Below are 22,255 nucleotides of genomic sequence, written 5' to 3' on the forward strand. Positions count from 1 at the left end.
TGTCCTCCTTCCGAGAGTCTCCTCTAGCCTTATCCTTCTCCGACTCCTCATAACCGGCCGAGCGATCGCAGTCGTCGTAACGGACGAAAGTCTACGCCATAGTCATCAGCTCCTCGAACGACCGTGGGATTTTCCTGAAACATTTCTGTTTAAGGGGCTCGCAAGAGGTGCCCTTCGCGAGGGCGTCATGAGCCACCTCTAGGTTTAGCCCTTTGACCTGAGAGGCCATGTGGTGGAACCTGGAGAGGAAATTTCGTAACGGCTCAGTGGTTCGCTGCTTGAGGCCGTTGAGGTCCGAACTGATTTTTCTCACCTTTGCGGCTGCGGCGAACCTTGAGAGAAAGAGATCCTTTAGCAAGTCGAAGGAGTCGATAGATTCGGGGGCCAGCCCCCGATACCACTCTTGCGCGCTTGCCGACAGTGTGGTGGGAAAGAGTTTGCACATGATATCTTCATCTTTGGAATAAAGGTTGATGGTGCTCATGAAATAGGCTACGTGGTAGTTGGGGTCTTCGGTCCCCAAGTATTGCGACAGGCGAGGAGCCTTCCAGTCTCATGGGAACCTTGTTTCGATGATTCGCTGCACCAACGGAGTCTTGCTAGACGTGATGCTTCCCCCATTACTCATCCGAGCGCCCTTTTGTCCAGAAAACGCTGGATCTTCAGCTCTAGTAGGTCCTCGCTGCTCACGACTGGCTGAATCTCGGACACCGCGGCCCTCCCCGCTGGTGTCGCATTCGTGTCTTCGGGTCGTCTCCCGACGGATGCTCCGGGGACCGCGGATCTCCTTGCGGTCATGTCTTCCCATCACGGCTCTACGGCCTCCTTAAGGTATTGTCAGATTTTGGTGTTCTCCTCCTGCAAGCTTCTCTGTTGCTCCATGATTTCTACTTGAGCCGTCGTGTGAACGACCTGAGTGGTCTGGAAGCCACGTATCGCGCTGAGGAGCTGTGAGGTATTGTAAGCCTCCTCATCCTCTAGATCCACCTCCTCCATCAACGGGGCCAGGTTCCTTGGGGAGATCGAGACGACCGGCACAGAACGCACTTCATTAGTTATGGAGCTAGTTGTTCTAGCGTCCGGTATTCCGGCCGGGGTGGATTCAGTTGGTGTTTTCATCCTACCGAAATGTTAAGGTCACTCGTAGTCCACGCTCACCGCACCAAATAATTAGGGAATGAACTATAGTGAACCGGGCAGCTTCTCAGATCCTCGTGGCCTTCGGATATCGTCCCTACGCGGGGAGTGGTCCATGTGGACACTCCGACGATCAAGAAAGTTAGACGTTCGATATGGTTACTAAAGGAAATAATCGAAGAGCTTAGAGGGTACCCGATCGAGTAGTGAGAAAATGAGTCTGTCTTTACCTTCCCTATGTTGGGGATATTTATAGTGAGTTGTGGTGGTCTTATGGGCCTCTCAAGCCCTGCTTCTATTGGGCCCGGGCCTAATGGGATTTGGGATCACAATTTAAAATAAACAACAATCAAAATTATGCGGATCAATTATATATATATATATATATATATATTAGTTTTCTGAAAATCAAAATATTTTGGAAAAATTCAAAATCGAAATTAAACGTAACGGGGACGAAAATCGGGTTCATCCCCGTCGCGAATGCGATCTGTGACGTTGGGTAGCGTCGCTGCCAAAGGGACAGCAACGCCACCCAAACCAAAATTAAGTTGCCGTGAAATTTTAATTTTGGGAGGGGTTGGAACTGTACAAATAAACTTTTTTATTATTATTTAATAAATTAAAATTTAATTTTAATTTATATATATATATTTATAAACTAATTTATATATATATATATAACTATTTTCAAATATATATTCCTAATTAATTGATTTTAAACGTTTTGATCAAAATCAAATTTTTAAAATTAATCTAATTAACTCTTTTAATGATTCAAATAGTTAACCATTAATCCACGAATATGTATATCACATATATAAAAATTTATTTTAATCAACCGTTTAATCTCTACAAATCTCATTTATTAATTAACTGAATCATAAAACATATTAATCTCGTCTTAACAGTTAATATTTTCATATATGAAATAACGGATTTAACGCTCGTTCTGATACCACTGAAAGAAAATAGACAAGCATAGACGCAACGAAAATATAAAATTTTATCTATTTTATGTATTTCCCTTTTTCCAAGATTTGTTAACCGTTATTTCATACAAAGGGGGATTAAACAAGTGTACCTTTTCTGACGATCTATCTATCGTTACAAACAAAGTGCCCACTAACTTCTCAACCGTGTTTCACGAAGAATGAAAACAATAAAAAAGAAAATGGTTAGTAATCAACCAATGAATAGCAATCTAAATTGATTTCCTCTAAAGGAATCGACACGAGATCAAAGAGATAGTAAATGAAATGAGTAATTAGACGAGTAGAGGTCGGAAGAATTTTCTTCCCTTTCTTTTTGCTTGACCGAATATCATAACCCATGGGGTGTATTTCACATTAGGTTATAACTCTTAATTAGAATCCTATTCCAAATAGGTTTACTAATTGGATAAATAAATATAATTATTATCTTTATCTATATCTCATATAAATAAATAATAATCCTAATCCTAATTAGATATTGATTTATATTAGGGAATTAATTTAATTAGAGATATAATTAAACCTCCTAATTAATATTATCACATAATAAGTTAATTTAACTATAACTATAATCTGATTATAATTATCAATTAAATCAATTAATAGACACAACGAAAATATAAAATTTTATCTATTTTATCTATTTCCCTTTTTCCAAGATCCGTTAATCGTTATTTCATATAAAGAGGGGTTAAACAAGTATACCTTTTTCTGATGATCTATCTACCGTTGCAAACAAAGTGCCCACAAACTTCTTAACCGTGTTTCACAAACAATGAAAACAATAGAAAAGAAAACGGCTAGTAATCAACCAATGAATGACAATCTAAATTGACTGCCTCTAAAGGAATCGACACGAGATCAAAGAGAGAGTAAACGAAAGAGTTTTTAGACGAGTGGAGTTCGGAAGAATTTCTTCCCTTTGACTAATGCTTGGATGAATTTCATATGCCAAATGGGGTCTATTTATAGTCTCTAAAAGTAACCCTAATAGCATTAGGTTAAAAATCTTAATTACAATCCTATTTCGAAGAGGTTTACTAATAGATAAATAAATACAATTATTATCTTTATCTATATCTTAATATAAATAAATAATAATACTAATCCTAATTAGATATTTATTTATGTTAAGGATTTAATTAATTAGAGATATAATTAAATTAAATCTTCTAATTAATATTATCACATAATTAGATAATCTAATTATAACTATAACCTAATTATAATTATCAATTAAATTATCTTTATCCCTAATACATATATTCCGGCCCCCTATATCTCCACCCTCCCAATTACTATTTCGTCCTCTAATTCCAAGTCCCATGTGTGACCCAATAGGTTCTTACTGCTGCTAGCCATATATATTTATTGGAATTAATTCAACCTGAGTAATTTCAACTAAATATAAAACAAAATGAATTCGAAGACTGTTACTAGGAGAACCGTAGACATTCTCCCAGAGCAATAAGAAGCCAGGTTGATACTTACATTTACCTTTCCGTATTAGGTCCAATATTATTCGATCTTTCGTCAGCTATATCCTTAGACGGATCTATAACTATGGAATATCTCAAGTTACATATAATGAGACGTTTGTTTTACTTGTCTATGTAGAATTAACTCTGAATAGACAAGTTAAGTGAAATCTCCATTTCTACTCTTAACCCTATCACCTTGTAAGGATTTCCAATTAATTCTCCATAAGAGGTCATGGATATATCTCCTATCTATCATGAGTGACAAATGCCCAATCTAACATTAACTACCTTATAATTACTTTATGTGATACCCAACACCTACCTCACACACCCCATAGTCCCCTCTGTAGTGGATCGTGTTTGAACAGAGTCAAAGCACCACACTCCATAATCCAGAATCACTAATTAATGTTTATTTGAGTATGAGGATTACTTATACCTACTAATACCATTTGAGATGAAACATGTGACATTCAGATAAATTCATCTATCCTGTTATCTCAAGTCGGGTCCCCAATCCTAATGAACTCCTTCACCAGATCCATGTAACTGTCTAGATATCTCTAAATCTAAAGCTTGTGAGATTAGCTCTCTATTCACAACAGAAGACATTATTACGTGCAAGTCTCAACAACACTATGTTAATCCCATAAACATATTACTTGACTTGAGGTTGTTTTAAGTTTATTGGTTTATTATAAAGTTTAGTCTCACTTCATGCTTGTATGAACACTTTACAATCACTTAAATAAACTTGGGATTTCTTTTATTTAGCTTAATTAGTTCTGATAAAAGATTAATGCCTCTATATAGTTAAACTTACTATATCTTATAAAATAAACGATATTGAATAATTCATTTACAAATAGTTTATATCCTATAACAATTGTCTATAGGACACCAAACCCCAACAGTAAAACGATCTCACAATACTTGAGGAATCCTGCCTTTGAATTAACCTTTAACCGAAATTGGGGATTTAGCTATGAATAACCATGGAGAACAATAGTTTTCTATTGTAAAAAGAGAACAAAATAAGAACTAAAATGGAAACTCTAAAATAAAACCTATGAAGTGCACCACAGAAACGTAAAGTTTGTGTCTTTTTAGTAACAAAAATCCCTCCAAAAAGATAGCTAAAAGAAACAGAAAATAATAGAATCTTAATCACAACGGGGATCCTTCCTAATCTGCCATGTCTCCTAATTTCGTGCATGCTTAGTCATCTCTAACTATCTAGGCTCCTTCTTGATAGAATAAGAGAAGAGTCCTTGTTACTTCCGAAATCTATAGTCTCGGGCAAAACTAACTCTGATTCAGCCCAAATCCATCAGCTCAACTCCCAAATAATGACCCAACTCCAATTTGTCCAACCCAAATTAGCTCCTTTTAATCACCAAGGCCTTTTAAAGGTGAAAATACCAAAACAAGCAATAAAACTCATGATAACAATTAAGCCAATTATCAAACAAGCACAAAAGGCGAGTATTTTATCGCTAAAATAGACACTTATCAGCAGATTAGTGGGAAGTTTAGAAATCCACAAGGAATCATCATTTAACCTTCGACTCGGACTCCATATATGACAAAGTAAAGGGCCCGTCAACACATACTCCAAGTCCTCACAAACCTTGGACAAACTTAGAAGATCCAGCCAGCCATTAGGAGATAGTTGCACCGAACATATGTTAAGCTCATGCAATACATTCAAAATATTATCTGAAAAGAAGAGACGAACCCCGTTCTCAAGAAAAATCTCTTCAAAACCTAGATGACCTTCAGGCGCCTCAGTTATCACCTGCCCAAGAGAAAGAACCCTAACCTCAAGGTGAGCAAATTCTGGGAAAGTGGAAAATAATATAGCCAAGGAAAATTTATCGAAAGTAGAGAGTTGTTCGAAGTTTTTTAAATAAGGAGGCTTGGGTTATTTGGGCTCTTCGGGTTCTACAGCCCTACCACTTTGAGGCTTACTTTTCTTACTAGAGCCCATACCCTTACCACGAGAAAGCCCCGCTCTAGCCATTGTTAAAGAGGAAAGATAGAAAATGAAATATCAAAGGAAAAGGGAACTTACTTAAAGAAGAGCAGCAATGTCGAAAGTTCAAAAACGAAAGTAAGAAGTCAAAAGCTCGGGAGAGAGAAAATATGCAGAGAAAAGGGAATATGGAAAAAATTGAAATCAAAGGAGAAGAAGATAAATGGGAAGAAAAGAAACTGAAAAGACTTCAAGGCAAGTGAAAGGTCTCCAACATCGAAACATACGTTCTCATTAAGGAGCCGCAAACATGGGATTCTAGATCCATCCCCAGGAAGACACATCAGTAAAGCAAAAAGACTACATCATGATGATTTTGATAGGTGATAGTTTAAAAAGATGAAATTAAAAAATGGTCCTCTTACACATGGAATTTATACAAATAGAATCCTGAAAGAATGTCTTAAAACTAAGGGGTGGGTGACATCTGATATCATGAGAAACGATGTCACATGCATGACATCAGTGTCATCCTCTTTAAAACCCAATATACTAATGTTATCAGAACCGAACCGGACATCAAACCAGATTTATAATTAGATCACGGGTCACTTGGTCGGAACGGATGGATCAGATTGGTCGGACTGGATGAAGTCATAAATAAATAATATTTATATATATTAAATATTTAATTATTTTTAATTTATTTTTTTATAAATTATACATATCCAAAATAAATTATAAACAACTTTTGGTTTGTTATTTTTTGTCAACTTGAGGCTTAAATGTATAATAGATAAATATAGTTTAGAATAACTTGAAGATCTTTTTGACGGTATATTATAAACTCAAAACAGACAAGTGATGAATGAGAAATTGATGCTCAAAGTGAACCACTTGAAATGGTTTGGAAGAAGATAAAAGAAAATTAAGCATTCTCATCTCACATAGGAAAGAAATGAGAATCTTAACTAGTTTACAACCAAATGGCATTTACAAGCTTTTAACCAATTACTTGGGAAAAGGCTCTCTCATGCGTAGGAGGGTGTAGTCGAATCACTATCGAGTTAGGGGCGCACCCGCACGACGTGGGCGACGTGAATGCCGCATCGAAATGAGGCCCCTTGGACCTGCCAACTTTTGCTAAAATTGTATTTAATTAGAAAAAAATCATTTAAAATGGATTTATTTTAATTTTGTAAAGAATTCTTTTAAAAAATAAACTAGCAGCGGACCGGGGTTGCACCGGTTCCCGGTTCGACTATCGGGCACCGGTCCAACCCCGGTTCATGCTGGTTTGTTGAGCATTCAACAAACCAACACATCTCGGACCGAACTCCTCGCTGGTTCCCGATCGGACTGGTCCGTCCGGTCTGAGCCTGATAACATTGCAATATATGTGTGGAGTTAGCAGCCCAAGTCCAAAGAATAAAGACCCAAGCGCTTTTACGACGGTCCAAACCCAATAGCAAAAGGCTTAGCCGCATCCAATCCGAGGTCGTAGCCAATACGCATGGCTTTAGGCCCAAACATAAGGAGAATCTTTTGGTATCCTATGAGACAAAGGATTCCTCCTAGGATTCGGATTCCTTAAGAGAATAAGAATCCTAAACTCACTAGGATTTCTAATAAGATGACAACCTTAACCTAATCGAGCACTATAAATAGACATGTATGAGCACAAGGATTGGTACGTTAACCATCATCTCAAAACCTATTCTCACCCTCTTATTCGGTTCTAAATCACAATTTGACTTATGCATCGGAGCGGGTTCGCCGGACTCCAGCCCCGTCTGACCTACTTATTGTTTTGTAGGGCCATCACGACGCCAGATCATAGTTACGGCCTTGACATGTTAGGTAACAATATATCATTGGATAATCACAATTACTATATATATATATATATATATATATATATATATATATAATATTTATTTTAATTGTACATTTATATATAGTATCTTCGACCACATCAACCAAGATCTATTTGAATCTCGACATTCCTGAGATCCAAGAAATTTTAAACAAGTAAAAATTTATGTACAAAAATTTCATCGTCCCACGCAACGTGCGAGCACAGTACTAGTTTATTTATTTATGAAACCATATAAAAAAAATTATTTTGTTAATACAAAAAGTGTTAAATGAACAAAAAAATAAAAATAGAAAGTTGATTGACGCATGAGACTCATCCAAAGTAGATTGTCCGTGGCTCAACATTCAGAGAGCTTATAGTTGGGATCTAGCAAACCAAACTATAAGAACTCTTATGGTTGATTAGAGTTGGGGTTTCTTATTATAATCATAACTAGCTCTACCAGTTAAGAAAATAACATCCAAGTTTAAATAGATCTCACACACCATATATCATTTTATATTATTATTTTTATAAATTATTTTTTTTATTTTAACAAATGCGGAAATAATATTTATATAATTAAATTTAGAAAAATTTAAAGTATAAAAGTTTAAAGTACAAAATTTTAAAGTATTTTTACAATATTTTTATACAACTTTTATGTATTCTTATAAATATTATACTATTCGTATAAATATTACAAATTTTTTATACAAATTTTATGAAATATAAAAGATTATAATATTTTTAGGTTATTCTTATCGATTATAAAATATAATTTTATAGTGTTAATAGATTGTGAATGATTAAATAAATTTGATTATTAATCATTAGGTTTACACTTATTCAATCTAAGAGATTGTTTGTTTCGCATTTTTTTAATCTCATGTTTGCTGTTTTGGTTCCAAAAATAAAAGATATAAACTGTTTGGTTAAATATTAAAAAGAGATGCTCATAAATCAATTATTTTTTGAATCGGCATCAAAATCCTACTTTTCTACTATGACTATGCGGTTCACTTATTTTTCTTCTTTTTTTTCCCTTAAACACCCTTTCCAAATCAAGGTAAACATCCTCAATCCATCATTAGCATTTTCAATCCATGAATTACTGAACATAATTTACTCTGCAAAATTCCAATTCTCCTTAATGAATAACGTCTAACAAGTTTAACTTAAAATCTGATCTGATAAAATATCAAACAAGCAACAAGTCTTATTTTATTGAAGTCTTCAACTTACATCCATAACAACAGAGAAGAAGAAACTTCTCTACCTTTGCCATGGCAACTTAAGTTTTTCTTTCTCCATCTCTTTCAATTGTGTCAATTTCTTATCTTATTTAGAACATTATGTTTGTTGCTTTTTTAAACTCCTAAAAAATTACTTATTTGATGATGCTTTAATTATTTCTTTATTGTGTTGGATTTGAGTTTTTTCATTTTTGGGGTATATATTTTATATTTCTGCTGCAAGTATTATTCAACCAACGGGTGAACTTTTCCTTCTTTTTCTGGTAAGTGTTAATTTTGCTTTGTTTAATTTAGGGAATTGCTATTCACCGTCCCCTTTTTACTTATACCGTCTGATGCGCGTTTTTTACATATACAAGCATGTGAAGGCAAGTGTATCTTAATCGCGTATCAAGTAATAAAGTGAAAGTAGAGTATCATTCCCACGAGGATGGTGATTATAAGTACTAATCTCTTTGCTTACTATCTATTATTTAAACAATCAAAAGGTAGAGTTTGTTGGACAACCAAGTTAAGACTTAAGCAAGAAATGAAATGAAAATTATACAAATTAGGTGAGAGATTATTTATATTGAAAGAAACTAAGGCTTCTAGCTTCACTTAACCTCTTTCCTTGGTAATAACACTTAACCCTTTTTAAGTTGTTTTATCCTTTCTAAGATGACGATTTTTCTTATTAACTAATAGATTCTTGAAATTGGCTCTAAACTCTCAATTAATTACTTTACCTTGGTCCGGCTAAAGTAATTAATCTAGAGAAGCATTAAGTTTTATTAATCTAAACCTTTTTAACCTACTTTACCTTGGTCCGGCTAAAGTGATTACTTAAGATTCAAGAAAAACCGCTCGAGTAATTAGTTCTAAACTTTCGATTAATTACTTTACCTTGGTCCGGCTAAAGTAATTAATCCAAAGAAGCATTAAGTTTTCTTAGTTCCAAACCTTCGATTTATTACTTCACTTTGGTCCGGCTCAAGTAATAAATCTAAGATTTGTAATAAGATTCATGAAAAACCTTGGAAAACCAATAAGCCACACTAAATGGTCATTAGGTCCAACTTATGAGTTTCGATTAATCAATTTAATTATATTCAAATAGGGATTTGGTTCATCTCCTACAAGCATTAAGAATCATAAGTTAGTTCTCAAAAAGGATAAACATAGCTTAAATAGGTTAAACGTAATTACCACATAATTAAGGTTAAGATCTGCTTTTAACCTTAGTTAAGGGGGTTTTAGCCTATGATTAGATTAAAACACACCTTAGAAAGATAGATAATGGAGCTCATAGTAATAAAAGAGATCAAAGTTTAGAAGAAACCGTAATAACGATTGACGAACAGACTTTCTCGGTGACTTGAAACTTACTTTTATTGGATGAGCTTTTGCACAAACAACAACTTGAGCACAATAACAACAATCACAATAACAAATACAACTGATTCTTGAAGAGAAGAATCAGCAAAATAACATTATAGAGGGAGGAATTAAGCCTAAGCTTGATGTGTCTTCAAATGGCTCCCAATGTCTCCTTTTATAGTAAAATGGTACATATGCTTCCAAAGACCAAGTCTCCTTATGGCCTCCAACTCTCTAATCTTCTGAATTCAGCTTTTAAAGAGGGTGGTGGAAGACTTTGACAATTTAGAAGTTGAAATGTATAAAGGTGGGAAAGGAATCCTAGGCCTCAACATGTTCATCAACTTAGGATAATTTTTTTAAGCATGTTACACTTCGAATTTGGAGATTATTATTATGATTAGTCATTTGTACATCTTTCTTTTAACTTTTCAACGCATTTTGAATCGCCTCAATCCGAGTTCGTATGAGGGAGATACGATAAAAATACAAAAATGTGTCAAATCTTCCCTCAATGTGAACAAAGAGACTTTATAACTCACAGCTCCATCTCGACAGGTTGCATGCGGAAAATCACTAAAAACTCATTTTTTTACTCCATTTTACTCCTGAGTTCCCGACTTTGGTTATTTGTGCCGAAAACCTTGCGAAAGTGCCTGAAAAACATACAAAATGACTTGGATACATACAACAACAACAACAACAAAGCCTTAGTCCCGAAATGATTCGGGGTTGGCTAACATGAACCATCATATAAAACCGTGAAATCAAGTCGGATCAGCGATACAAATTCTCCCCCTCCACTCTGTCCTATCCACTACCATATTTTCCTCAATCCCCAATAAACTCATATCACTCTCGATCACCCTCCTCCAAGTTTGCTTAGGTCTTCCCCTACCCCTCACCACTACATCCCTTTGCCACTTTTCAGTCCTCCTAACCGGCGCATCAAGCGCTCTTCGTTTTACATGGCCAAACCACCTTAGTCGGTTTTCCCTCATTTTATTCTCAATAGATATAACCCCTACTTTTGTCCTAATTATTTCATTACTCACCCAATCCTTTCTCGTATGACCACACATCCATCTCAACATACGCATCTCCGCCACCGACATCTTATGGATGTGACAGTTTCACTGCCCAACACTCCGTACCATATAACAGTGTGGGTCTGATTGCCGTGCGGTAGAATTTTTCCTTCAATCTATTAGGCATGTCGGGGTCACAAAGGAAACCCGTAGCACTCTTCCACTTCGCCCAACCAGATTTAATCCTATGAGCAACATCTCCATCTACTTCTCCATCTGTTTGGATAATAGATCCTAAATACCGAAAGCAATCCGATGCCTGAACAATTCTCTCATCTAGGGTGATTGTCTCTGCCTCCCTACTCCTATCGCCGCTAAACTTACACTCCAAATATTTTGTCTTACTTCGGCTCAACTTAAAGCCTCTAGATTTTAAAGTTTGTCTCCATAGTTCCAACTTCCTCTCCACGCCTTCTTTCGTCTCATCAACCAACACAATATCATCTGCAAACAACATGCACCATGGTATACCATCTTGAAGTGAACTCGTTAGTTCATCCATAACGATGGCAAAAAGAAATGGGCTTAGTGCAGAACCTTGATGCACTCCAATCGTAATAGGGAACTCTTTACTCTTCCCAACACTAGTGCGTACACTCGTGCATGCTCCCTCATACATGTCCTTTATGATGTCAATATATTTCCACAAAATGTCTTTCCTTATTAAGGCCCACCACAGTACTTCCATTGGATACATAAAATAAAGAAAATCTACAAAAACCATTATTAAAACTTATCAAAATATCACTGAAAATGTATTAATTAAGTACGGAAAATGCTATAAATCACGACAATAACACCGCCCCCTACATACCATTTTTGCCCTTCACACTTTTTTTTCCAACAAACTTGAAATCTTCTCTCTCCTGAGCAAATCAGAAATTTGAAGGAAAATGGATCCGAGAATTCTGGAAAGCGACGATTTGGAGGATGAGGTAACAAATCTATCCGTAAACTACTGAAATTTTTTTAAAAAAATTAATTTTTTTTATTTGGATATGCCTAGGCGGGTCACGGACCCATCTGCCTATTAGGGAGGGTGGGTCACGAACCCGCTTAGTAGGTGGGTCCGTGATCCGCCCTCCCCAGTGGCCAGACAGGTTCTGGACTCGTCTGCCTATTGGGGAGGGCGGGTCCTGGACCCACCTGCCCATTGGACAGGTGGTTTCAGACCAATTTAACTTAAATTTGCCTATTGGGCAGGTGGTTCAGCCATTTAACATACAATTGCTACAATTTTCATGAATTTCATTTATTTTCAGGTATCAGTTGGAGTTTGGATTGGTGACAGGGTTGATTATAGTACATGTTTCATGACGAGCACACATTTTCAAACAAGTATGGAAGCAATTGAGTGTGCTAAAAACATCCCAATTAAAAATTGCTTCGAGATTGTTATTTCTTCGAACAAAAACGAAGGAAAACAGAAGCTTTTGAGATGTTCACGTGGCGAACTATACAGAGGAATTACGAATCCTTTTGAAGGGGCTTTAAGTGGGAAAACTAAAACTAAATCGTGCGACTGTAAATTCAAGCTTAAAGTCATACAATTACGAGACTTTTTCGATTGGGGGATCATGGTTTATTTTGGGGAAAAGGATATGCATAACCATGCATTGAGTGTTCATCCAGAGAGACACCGAAAGATAAGCGGACTCAGTCCCGCATCGAAAAAAATTGTGCATGACATGAATTCAGCTCAAGCAAAGCCGTGTGCTATTATGACGTCTTGCCGTCGAGAACAATTATGTTCATTCTACACTTGCTGATCCGAAAATCGTTGTGTTGACGAATGTATTTATGGCACATCCAGCTTCTGTGAAATCATTGCGGACATACTACTCGTATATTGGTATGGATTCAACCTACAAAACTAACAAGTACAGAATACCAGTTTTTGAAATTGTTGGGAGGACTCCATGTAACAACTTCAAAAAGGAAATAGCAAACATTGGTCCTTTTCAAGGACAATTGCTCCTCTGCTAGGCTTTCCTTCTATATCACCAATACCATTCCCCAAGGAAATATGGAATCGCATAAAGAACTTCGAACCAATAGTGCAATACCAATAGGTTACTGATCTGATATTAAAAATTCAGATGAAGTGTAGTTCATTCATGAAAATTCAACAAAGTGTTTTAACATTGAACAATGCTTTCGTCAAATAAGCAATTACTTCTCAATTGTGCGCGCCTCCATTAAAACAATGCTTTCGTCAAATAAGCAATTACTTCTCAATTGTGCGCGCCTCCATAGTAATATACAGTTGGCAGGGAAGAAAATACTTAAAAAGGCCAAAGTTTACTTATCCGGCACTATAACTATACCTTCTAAAACCCCCGCTGCTTGACATGCATGCATTAGGAGACAAACCACCTGAATAAAGAATTTATTATCACCAATAACGACAAACTTCCACAGATTGGACAATTGCTTACAAGTAATACCTAATCCAACTTCCAAACCCATATACGACGCATCCTTATCAAGGCAACGCAATGAAAATTGAAAACCAGATTTCAACAACATATCAGCTAACCAGGTGGAAGATGAAATCACTGAACCTTCCAAGAAGATTTACTAGTGATTATTGAATTTGAATTGCACTCAGAAGAAGATGACATATTTACAAGATTAATTTCAATTGATCAATTCATAGCTTGAAACACCCAGCACACACTCACAACTACGATGGTGAATCTCAATACAACAACTAAGTTATCAGAGAAGCTTTGATAAAACATGACAAGAAGTCCAGAACGCTTTAGAAGCAACCCTAAGTAGTACTGGGTTTTGGTAAATCCTGCAAGGTAAAATCAAATAGTGGTCAGTGCAATTTCACATGACATTAACAATACAAATCCTAACTAAATGCTACCGAGAATTTCAACAAGGTACCACACAATGTGGCAGCCATGAAACTGGAGTTGTAGTAAATCATACAGCTATTATAGGGAAGAAAGAGCATTATAGGGATGCAACTAAAATAACTTACCCAATGGCAGTTGCACCCCATGATGCTACATTATAAATGACTTTGCTTCCATCCCATGCCTTTCGAAGCTTCCCTTTCTTCTTTTTTACTGAGAATGTCTTGGCAAGGGCTAAAAGAAAATTTTAACACAACATCAGAAAAACTTTTGACCAGATATCAAATAACTGAACTTGCTTCAACTGAAAAGCTTACCATCCTGAAGTTGATTAGGGGTTAAGTCCTGCCAAAAGGGAAAAAAAGAGTCAGGTAACTGTTTAAACACTAAAAAATGTAAGAATCAAGTTTCATTTTGCAGCACAAGCATACAAAAATGCAGAATTCTATATCAGCAGCGTCCAAATGCTTCACATAATTCACAATTGTCATTAAAAAAAAAAAAAAAAAAAATTAGAGTTTGTTCCTGATCCTTAATAGATTATCCAACGTGAAGTCCTCAATGAAACCAAACATCTAGAGGAACCAAGATTGGAGATTCATAATGTTTCTGCACCTTTAAAGGTTTATATTTACAAGTTGAAAGTGAAGGGCAGTAGTTTGCCTTCATTTTGATACAGGCAATTTCATGAAGAACATAAAAGTCGGTTTCTCCAATCAAAAAACAGAATTTTAGTAAAACCTGGCTTGCTGTATTACAATTAGAAAAACACGCAATCTTAACTACAAACTAAGGTTTCATTTCTCTCCATAAGTGGATGAATGATTTCAAAGATTTCCCAGAATTTCATTGATAGGATTAAACTGCAATGTCCATGTGTTCATGACTCGTGCAAGTTAAGAGTGTTTGTGAAGTTAGCATGAGTACATGGATGTCTCTTCAAATGTACTTACTCAAGGAAGTATATCTCAGACCATAGCACACTAAATATGTACGAATATATGACTACTTGGAAGAAATCATGTTTGTCGTTGTGTTGGGATTATGAGGTACAAAAAGCCAAAGCATATAGTAATTCATTAAGAAAGACAAACAACTTTTTGCACCTTGGTCTGTTTAAGGGACAGCAAATAGGCAGCCATGTAGCACGCAATGCCATCTACAATGTCTTCTTGCCGAACAAGAACATAATCTTCCTGATCAGAATCACCTTCACCTTCCCAAAGATCATTATCATTAACCATATCCCAGGAACTTCCTTCTTCTGTAACATAGAAGAACTGTGAGCAACCAGGCCATTCTGTTTCCAACTATCAACCCTTTACAAATACACTCGAGCAATATATTACAATCCAAAAGGACCTTAACATCAGAATGCAATGAATATCATCATTTGACATTGATGCATACCAGCAATACTCTGTGGAAGAGAAACTTGAGCACACTCTAGCTTTTCAAGGAAGTCAGGGCATTCAACTCTCGATTTGAGAAGGTTGCACAACTGCATCAACGAAAGGACATGCAAAACATCTAAATTATCGATGTGAAAGCTTTGAAGAGTAATTGCATCACATCAAGCCATGATATCGGGTACAAGATACTCAAGCTTGCTAAATAGCAATAACGTTGTCCACTAATTTCACAAGGAAAAGATAGAAAACAAATTGTGAGTTTCCTACAATAATACAGGTTGTCCATATATTATCATACAATTTCATTGCAAGCCCTAACATGTGAAACATCTAGAGTCCAAAAGTTGAAAGCATAGTTATTAAAGGCGCAAGGCGCACTAAGGCGCAAGGGGGGTCCTGGAGCCTTGGCGCAAGGGGGGTCTCTTGGAGCCTTGGCGCAAGGCGCAACTTAAGGCGCACGCCCGAGCGACTCGAGGCGCACAAAAAAAAAAAATTATAAATTCATAATACTAGTCACAAATAATCACAAATAGTCAAATACCAACAATAAAACCATAAAATGCATGAGTTAAGTTCTAGTTAACTACTAAGGCATAATCATAAACTCATAATTCCGACTTAAAAGTTAAAGAAAACACTAATAGTTTGACTCTAGAAAACAACTAATTTTTAACTTCCTAGTCTTCCTTCCTAATCTTCATCGGAATCATAATCATTAGCAACCCTGCTAGATGGAAGCACCGTTGATGGAGGGAGGAGAGCAAAATGTCTGTTGCGATATGTGGAGTAAAAACTGTCGATCTTTGTCTATCTCTGCTTTTCTTTTCTTTTCTGAATTTAAAAACCCCTAAAATACCCTCAAAACCCTAAAACCCTCAACCCTAAAAATACCCTAAATTACCCTAAGGTAGCCAAGGCGCGCGCCTAGTGCCTGGCTTAAGGCGCACCAAGGCTCACTAAGGCGCGCGCCTGACTGACCGCGCCCACCTTCGGGCTCCAGAGGCGCTAAGGCTGGAGCCTTAGCCGAGGCGCGCCTTTAATAACTATGGTTGAAAGGCATATGATATGGATAAACATAGTTATTAATGGCACATGGCGCACTTAGGCGCTAGGGGTCCTGGAGCCTTGGGCATGGCACATGGCGATGGTGCCCGCCAAAGCGAGACAAGGCCCAGTTACAAAAATAAAAATTATAAAACTATAAAACTAACATAAAAATGCAATGAATACTAAACCATGACAATATTTTTAATTATACATAAATTTTTGGCTGCTTGTGTTTTTGTTTGAATTCGACTTCTGTGTTTCTGTTGTACTATGCTTCTTTCTCATTTAACCAGACTCCGTCTCTTCCCCTTCTAACTGTCTCTTCCTCTTCTAATTAATTCAAACGTGTATAATCTCTGCCTCTTTTAATATTTGTTTTTTCTTGCTTATTTGGGACCCTCAGATCAGATCACAATTAATTCAAAACGTGTAAAACATATTCCAACTTTAAACAACACTAAAAATTGCACCTATGTCACCAAGGCACGCCACGCCTTTGGCAACTGCACGTTGGCGCACAATGGTGCCCCTGGCACACGCCACGGAGACTGCGCCCACCATTGTGGATGTCAAGGCGCTAAGGCCGGTGCCTGGTGCGTGTGCGCCTTAGGCATGCCTTTAATAACTATGTGGATAAATAATGGTACAATGTGTTACTAAGGGGAAACCTCAACTAAAACTTGGTCCAGTCAAAGTGAGGATAATCACATCTCATGCATTCCATAAACTAGGCTTTCCAACTAGGTAAAAAATTCAATGCTTCTCCTGAACTAATATATATATATATATATATATATATATATATAAAGTAACTTTGATCAACATAAGTGAATTAAATTAAATCATGTTATAAGAACTTCAATAGAAATTGCTCAAAAAATACCACCTTGACCTATTGTCATTCCATAGCAGTATAAACTATTACTTTATCTGTCTTATCAGCTATCATTTTAGTCATTGCTGATTCTTTGAAAATGCACGACCTAGCAACAGTATTAAACAAAAGGGAAGGAACTTCTTCATCTTATAATGAATCATGATATTCTTCAATAAACTTAACCACAGTCATCACTGAGCATATCCATGGTACAAAAACAATATAATCATTAATTACTTCATATTCCATAAGGTACCTTGAACTTTAAGTACTTCCTTTTCTTTAATTTGACAAGATGAAACATATGTCAACTTAATGTTAGCTTCTATCCGAACAAAACCAGAGAAGTTCAAGAAATCACAGCTTCAACATAATTAACCAGCTAATCAAGAAAAAAAGCCTACAGACAAAGATGGACATAGATCATCATCACATACATAGGTAAGGATTTAACATCAGGAGTTGGAATATATAATATGAGTCGAAAAATTGGCTAGATTCAATATACAGAACGAGCTGGCAACAGCATATTTTGAACTTATTAGATATTTAGTGATCCACGGTAAACAGAAATATAATAGAGCAAAAGGAGACATTAATTTATAACAAAACTGCCCCTATAATTACCTAGTGATCCATTACGAAAATCTGAGCAATCCTAGATCCGCACTCAGATCAAGTTTTACACTAACTAAACAAAACACAACTGCGCACTAAAACCACTATCTGATAAAAATGGAAAAAGAAAAAAAATCTTCGCATTCAAAAAGATTGAACTATAACCGATCTTTATTAAGATTAATTTTCTCGCAAAGATTTCAGCCTGTAATTTTCCTTACCTAAGCTTCAGCTAAACATATCCACGACCTAGAAACAGTCAAACCGTACCTCATCTGCTTCTCGGTCGGCAGGCAGCTCCAATGAACTCTCTCGGCTGGGTTCCCCACAATTCTCCTCCATAGTAGGGTTTCGGCCAGCTTTATCGTGGTCATCGTCCACATCCTCATCGATAACACCATCAGAGACACTAAGCGATTCAAGAGCTCTCTGGCACTGCTCAAGCAGCACCTTCAAGGTTTTCTTCTTAACACGAATCCGATCCTTGTCTTCTTTCCTATCATCCAAATCCACGGAGGACGAGTTCAGTACCAGATTCGAAGAGCTTGATACCGCAATTTCCATAAGCTGGAATTGAGAATGAGCTAGAGATAGATAAGCTTGAGTTTTTTTCTTTGTTGTTTTTTAGCTAAAAACCTAAAATTTTGAATTCTCAATTTTGTAGCTTTTAATTTTTGTGGATCCTAGGAAATTTCCGTAGCACACGAAGAATTATTGGGATCCGTCATTAAGAAAAATAAATATATTTTTTAAAACAAGCAGTGTTCCTTTTGGTATATCTGTTGTCTGCAACGGAGAGCGACTCTTTTTCTTTTTTCTTTCCTTTTTTTCTTCTTTTCTCCGTAGTTTTGGCAGCCAAACAAATAAGGTTTGCTTAATGTTTTCTTGAATGAGCGTTTGCAATTAGTTGCACGGAAATAGATTTCTTTTCCATCTATTTCCCTCAAATTTTTAAGTGGATTGGTAAAAACCGTTACCAAATTACTTATCACCGCTTCATCTTAGACGTTTTTCTTATTGTCATATTTTGATTCAAAAACTGAAACTCTCTCTAATCCCTTCTAAAATCACAAACCCAAACATCATTCATGGCTGGCTAACACGGCAAAGGAAAAGGACTACTGATCTCTCAGGTAAGTTTTTTTTACGAAAATTGAATCGAAAACATGAGTTCCGTCTCCAGATTCAAAGATGGAACCCGTCGGTTTTGCATGTGCGGGTGAAACACACCGCCTGCCCTAAGGGCGGGCGGATGAACTACCCGCATGCCCTTGAGACGGGCGGGTGAAGCGGGTGTTTCACCCACCCCCTTTAGGGGGGCCAAATTAATATTTTTTTTTAAAAAAAAATTATAGGTCGGGGGCCCGAAATTGAAAAAACCTATACCGAGTTACCGAAACATCCGATTATTTTTTTGACGTTAAATTTGTATTTATCTATCAATGTAAGTTTTGAAATATAGTCAAGTAAATAAGAACGTAACTCAATTAGACAAACTACTAATCTGGATGGAGTAGATAATAACAGAAATGCTTATGGTTTAGGGACGAATTTCAATTAATGTGAATAAGAACTGACGTTATTCAATTTGTTTACTATTTTTCAAAGTTCTGAGATTGAAGGTAGTTCCGGACAACGGCATACTACCAGTCGTGTTGTCACTGCCTCTGCTCGGAGGAACCGGGATCAGTAGACGCTGATGGCGGACGCCCAGAGGGCGCACATGGCACATGATCAGCACGTTAGAGCTGATGAGCAAGATGATGTTGATATGGAAGTGGATGGCTCAGATTATCCTACAGACGAGAGGATCCCGCCTCCTCATGTGAGAGGGGTAGAGGCGGCCGATTTGTTTCTGCTGAGTCGTCATTCGGTAAATAATTTACATTCTTGTTTTATTTTGTTATTAGTTTTCTTTAATTATTATTATAAGATTTCAATCGTTTAAATGTTACATGTAATATAATTTCAGGGAGCAGCAAACGCTCTAGGGATGCTGCAGCTGATGGCTGGGTAGTGACGGAGCAGATCCCCGACGGTCCTGTTGATGGTTCAGTGATTCCTAGTTTCTTGGGACATATTGCAACTGGGATTTGGAGAGGGCATCAAAGGGGCGTCCTCAGGTGCCATACTAGCTTGGGGTTTTGCAGGAAGCTGCTCACATGGTACAAGAGTTCGATTGAGGAGGTAAATACGCTTATACAGGCATCTCGGTTGGCACACCTTCCACAGATCATGTACACACACATTGATGCACCTCTAATAGCTGCTTTTGTGGAGCGTTGGCAGTCGGACACGTCATCATTTCACCTGCCTTTCGATGACATGACCATTTTGTTATATAACGTGTGGCAGATTATGTGTATCCTAGTAGAGGAGAATACGGTGACTGCTGACCAGGGGTCGTTTGAGCTTCAAACCTCAGTCATGGATCTGTTTGGGATCACCAGAGATGAGATGGTGACTAGCCACTACAAGAGTGGTGGAGTTGTGGCCAGTTCCGTCGTCTATATATGTTTTGTAGGGCGAATTGTCGATATTGAGTCGATCGGGGTGGATGTGGTTGATGTTCGGTTCCATCTTGTGTTGTAGACAAGAATGGCGATCGGATCCGATCCGCTTGCTTGTTGGAGATGCAGGACAGGTAGATGGCGTGGCAGGATACTCCTAGGGCTCAGTTGCACTAGCATACCTAACGACCGGATCTGATCCACCTGCTTGTTGGAGGTGCATGACAGGGTAGATGGCGTGGCTGGATACTCATAGGGCTCAGCTGCACTAGCATACCTATAACGTCACTTAGGTATTGCTAGTAGAGGAGATTATGGGCAGATCACGGGTTGTCTGACTCTTCTTTAGGCATGGATATGTGAGTACTTCCTGTGCTTCAGACCTCAGCGGGAGGGAGTGCTAGTGGGGCCAGACGTACCTAGGGCTTGCATGTGGCCATCGATCTCGATGGAGAAGTCAGAGGATGGGCTAAGAGCATTTCGATTCCGGATTGATGGTGGGAAAGGTACAATTTCCACTTCAAATTCTGGTGGTGATATTCATGAATCAGCTATCCCTAGAATTTCGGGTCCCAAATCCAAAGGGAAGAATTCCTCTAAGCTTGATGAAAACGGAAATGAGGATCGAAATTTTAACCAGCAGATGGCTGAGATGCAGAAAATCCAACGCTGATTCGAAGAAAAAGAGAAAAGCCTGGTCAAAGAGGTTTGTATTGATGTAGACGCCCACTATGCCAAAGGGGTCGATACATTCCTTGTGGGTTTCCAAATGCCAAAACTGCCAACTTATTATGGGAAGGGAGCATGTTATTCCCAGTTATGATGGGGTCAGACGTTGCTAAGAATCAGTTAGTCAATCTGTTCTCCACGATGTTAGCGGATGGAGCCTTACTTTGGTACAATAATCTTTCAGAGGAGATTCAGAATGACTGGAAATTGCTTTCTGAGGCCTTTTTGGATCACTATGGGTATTGGGCCCAGATGAAAGTCAAGGTGAGTGACCTAGACTTGATTAAGCAAAAACATAATGAGCCTTTTGAGGATTATTTCAATTGATGGATGGACAAAGAGCTCCTAGTTAAAACAAGCCGGATAAGGAATACATGTTTTACAAGTTGATTGAAGGTGTTTTACCTCCTTATCGCGAAGCGATGCGTTGCCGGGATTTTGAATCTTATGATGAAGTTTACCGTATGGCTCTTCGAGTAGAAAAGTATAAAGCATCTCACACCACGAGATCATGAGGGTACCGAGGAATATATGATATTTTAATAAAGACAAGTCTACACGTTTATTAATCAGACTCTTATAAAAGTTTAAGTCCCGAACCCAACTCTAAAGAGGTAGCATATTGTGAGCCTGTGTGAATTTTTAATATGTTCCCGAGCATCCAATTCGGGTGGCGACTCTGATATAAATGCCTTATACCAAAAACATGATAAAAAAGGGGGAAAGGTATAAAACATAAAGAATGCATACACTGGAACGGATACGCTAAGCGTCGTCCTTAAAAACGGTAAGTGACGGTGTTATTGTGCTAGATACGCTAAGCGTTGTCCAGATATTCAATTTCATGTATGCTATTGTGCTAGATATCAAGCTAACCCTAAGGAATCCCATTACATAGCTGTAAAAAGAATTCGTAGGTATTTGCAAGGCTCTGTGAATGCAAGTCTATGGTATCCCAATACCTCTGAATTCACTCTTTTGGGATATACAGATGCTGATTATGGAGGAGACAAACTTGAACGATGAAGCACTTTCGGAGGATG

At 37.3% G+C, this 22,255-nt stretch overlaps 1 protein-coding gene and 1 pseudogene across 1 annotated transcript; both read right to left on the reverse strand.

Moving 5' to 3' along the window:
- Positions 1-10,828: 10,828 nt before the first annotated feature.
- On the reverse strand, positions 10,829-11,303 carry LOC136235507 (uncharacterized; annotated as a pseudogene).
- A 2,381-nt stretch (positions 11,304-13,684) lies between these two features.
- Positions 13,685-18,792, reverse strand: LOC136235563 (uncharacterized). Its single transcript, XM_066025303.1, has 6 exons — positions 18,244-18,792; positions 15,430-15,520; positions 15,126-15,283; positions 14,337-14,364; positions 14,145-14,253; positions 13,685-13,952 (listed from the first exon to the last, which is right to left on the reverse strand). Exons 1-6 carry the CDS (start codon positions 18,535-18,537, stop codon positions 13,871-13,873), a joined length of 762 nt encoding a protein of 253 aa, XP_065881375.1. The 5' UTR covers positions 18,538-18,792; the 3' UTR covers positions 13,685-13,870.
- Positions 18,793-22,255: the final 3,463 nt, after the last annotated feature.

The sequence above is a fragment of the Euphorbia lathyris genome, chromosome 7 (assembly GCF_963576675.1).
Source record: "Euphorbia lathyris chromosome 7, ddEupLath1.1, whole genome shotgun sequence".
Classification (NCBI taxonomy): Eukaryota; Viridiplantae; Streptophyta; class Magnoliopsida; order Malpighiales; family Euphorbiaceae; genus Euphorbia; species Euphorbia lathyris.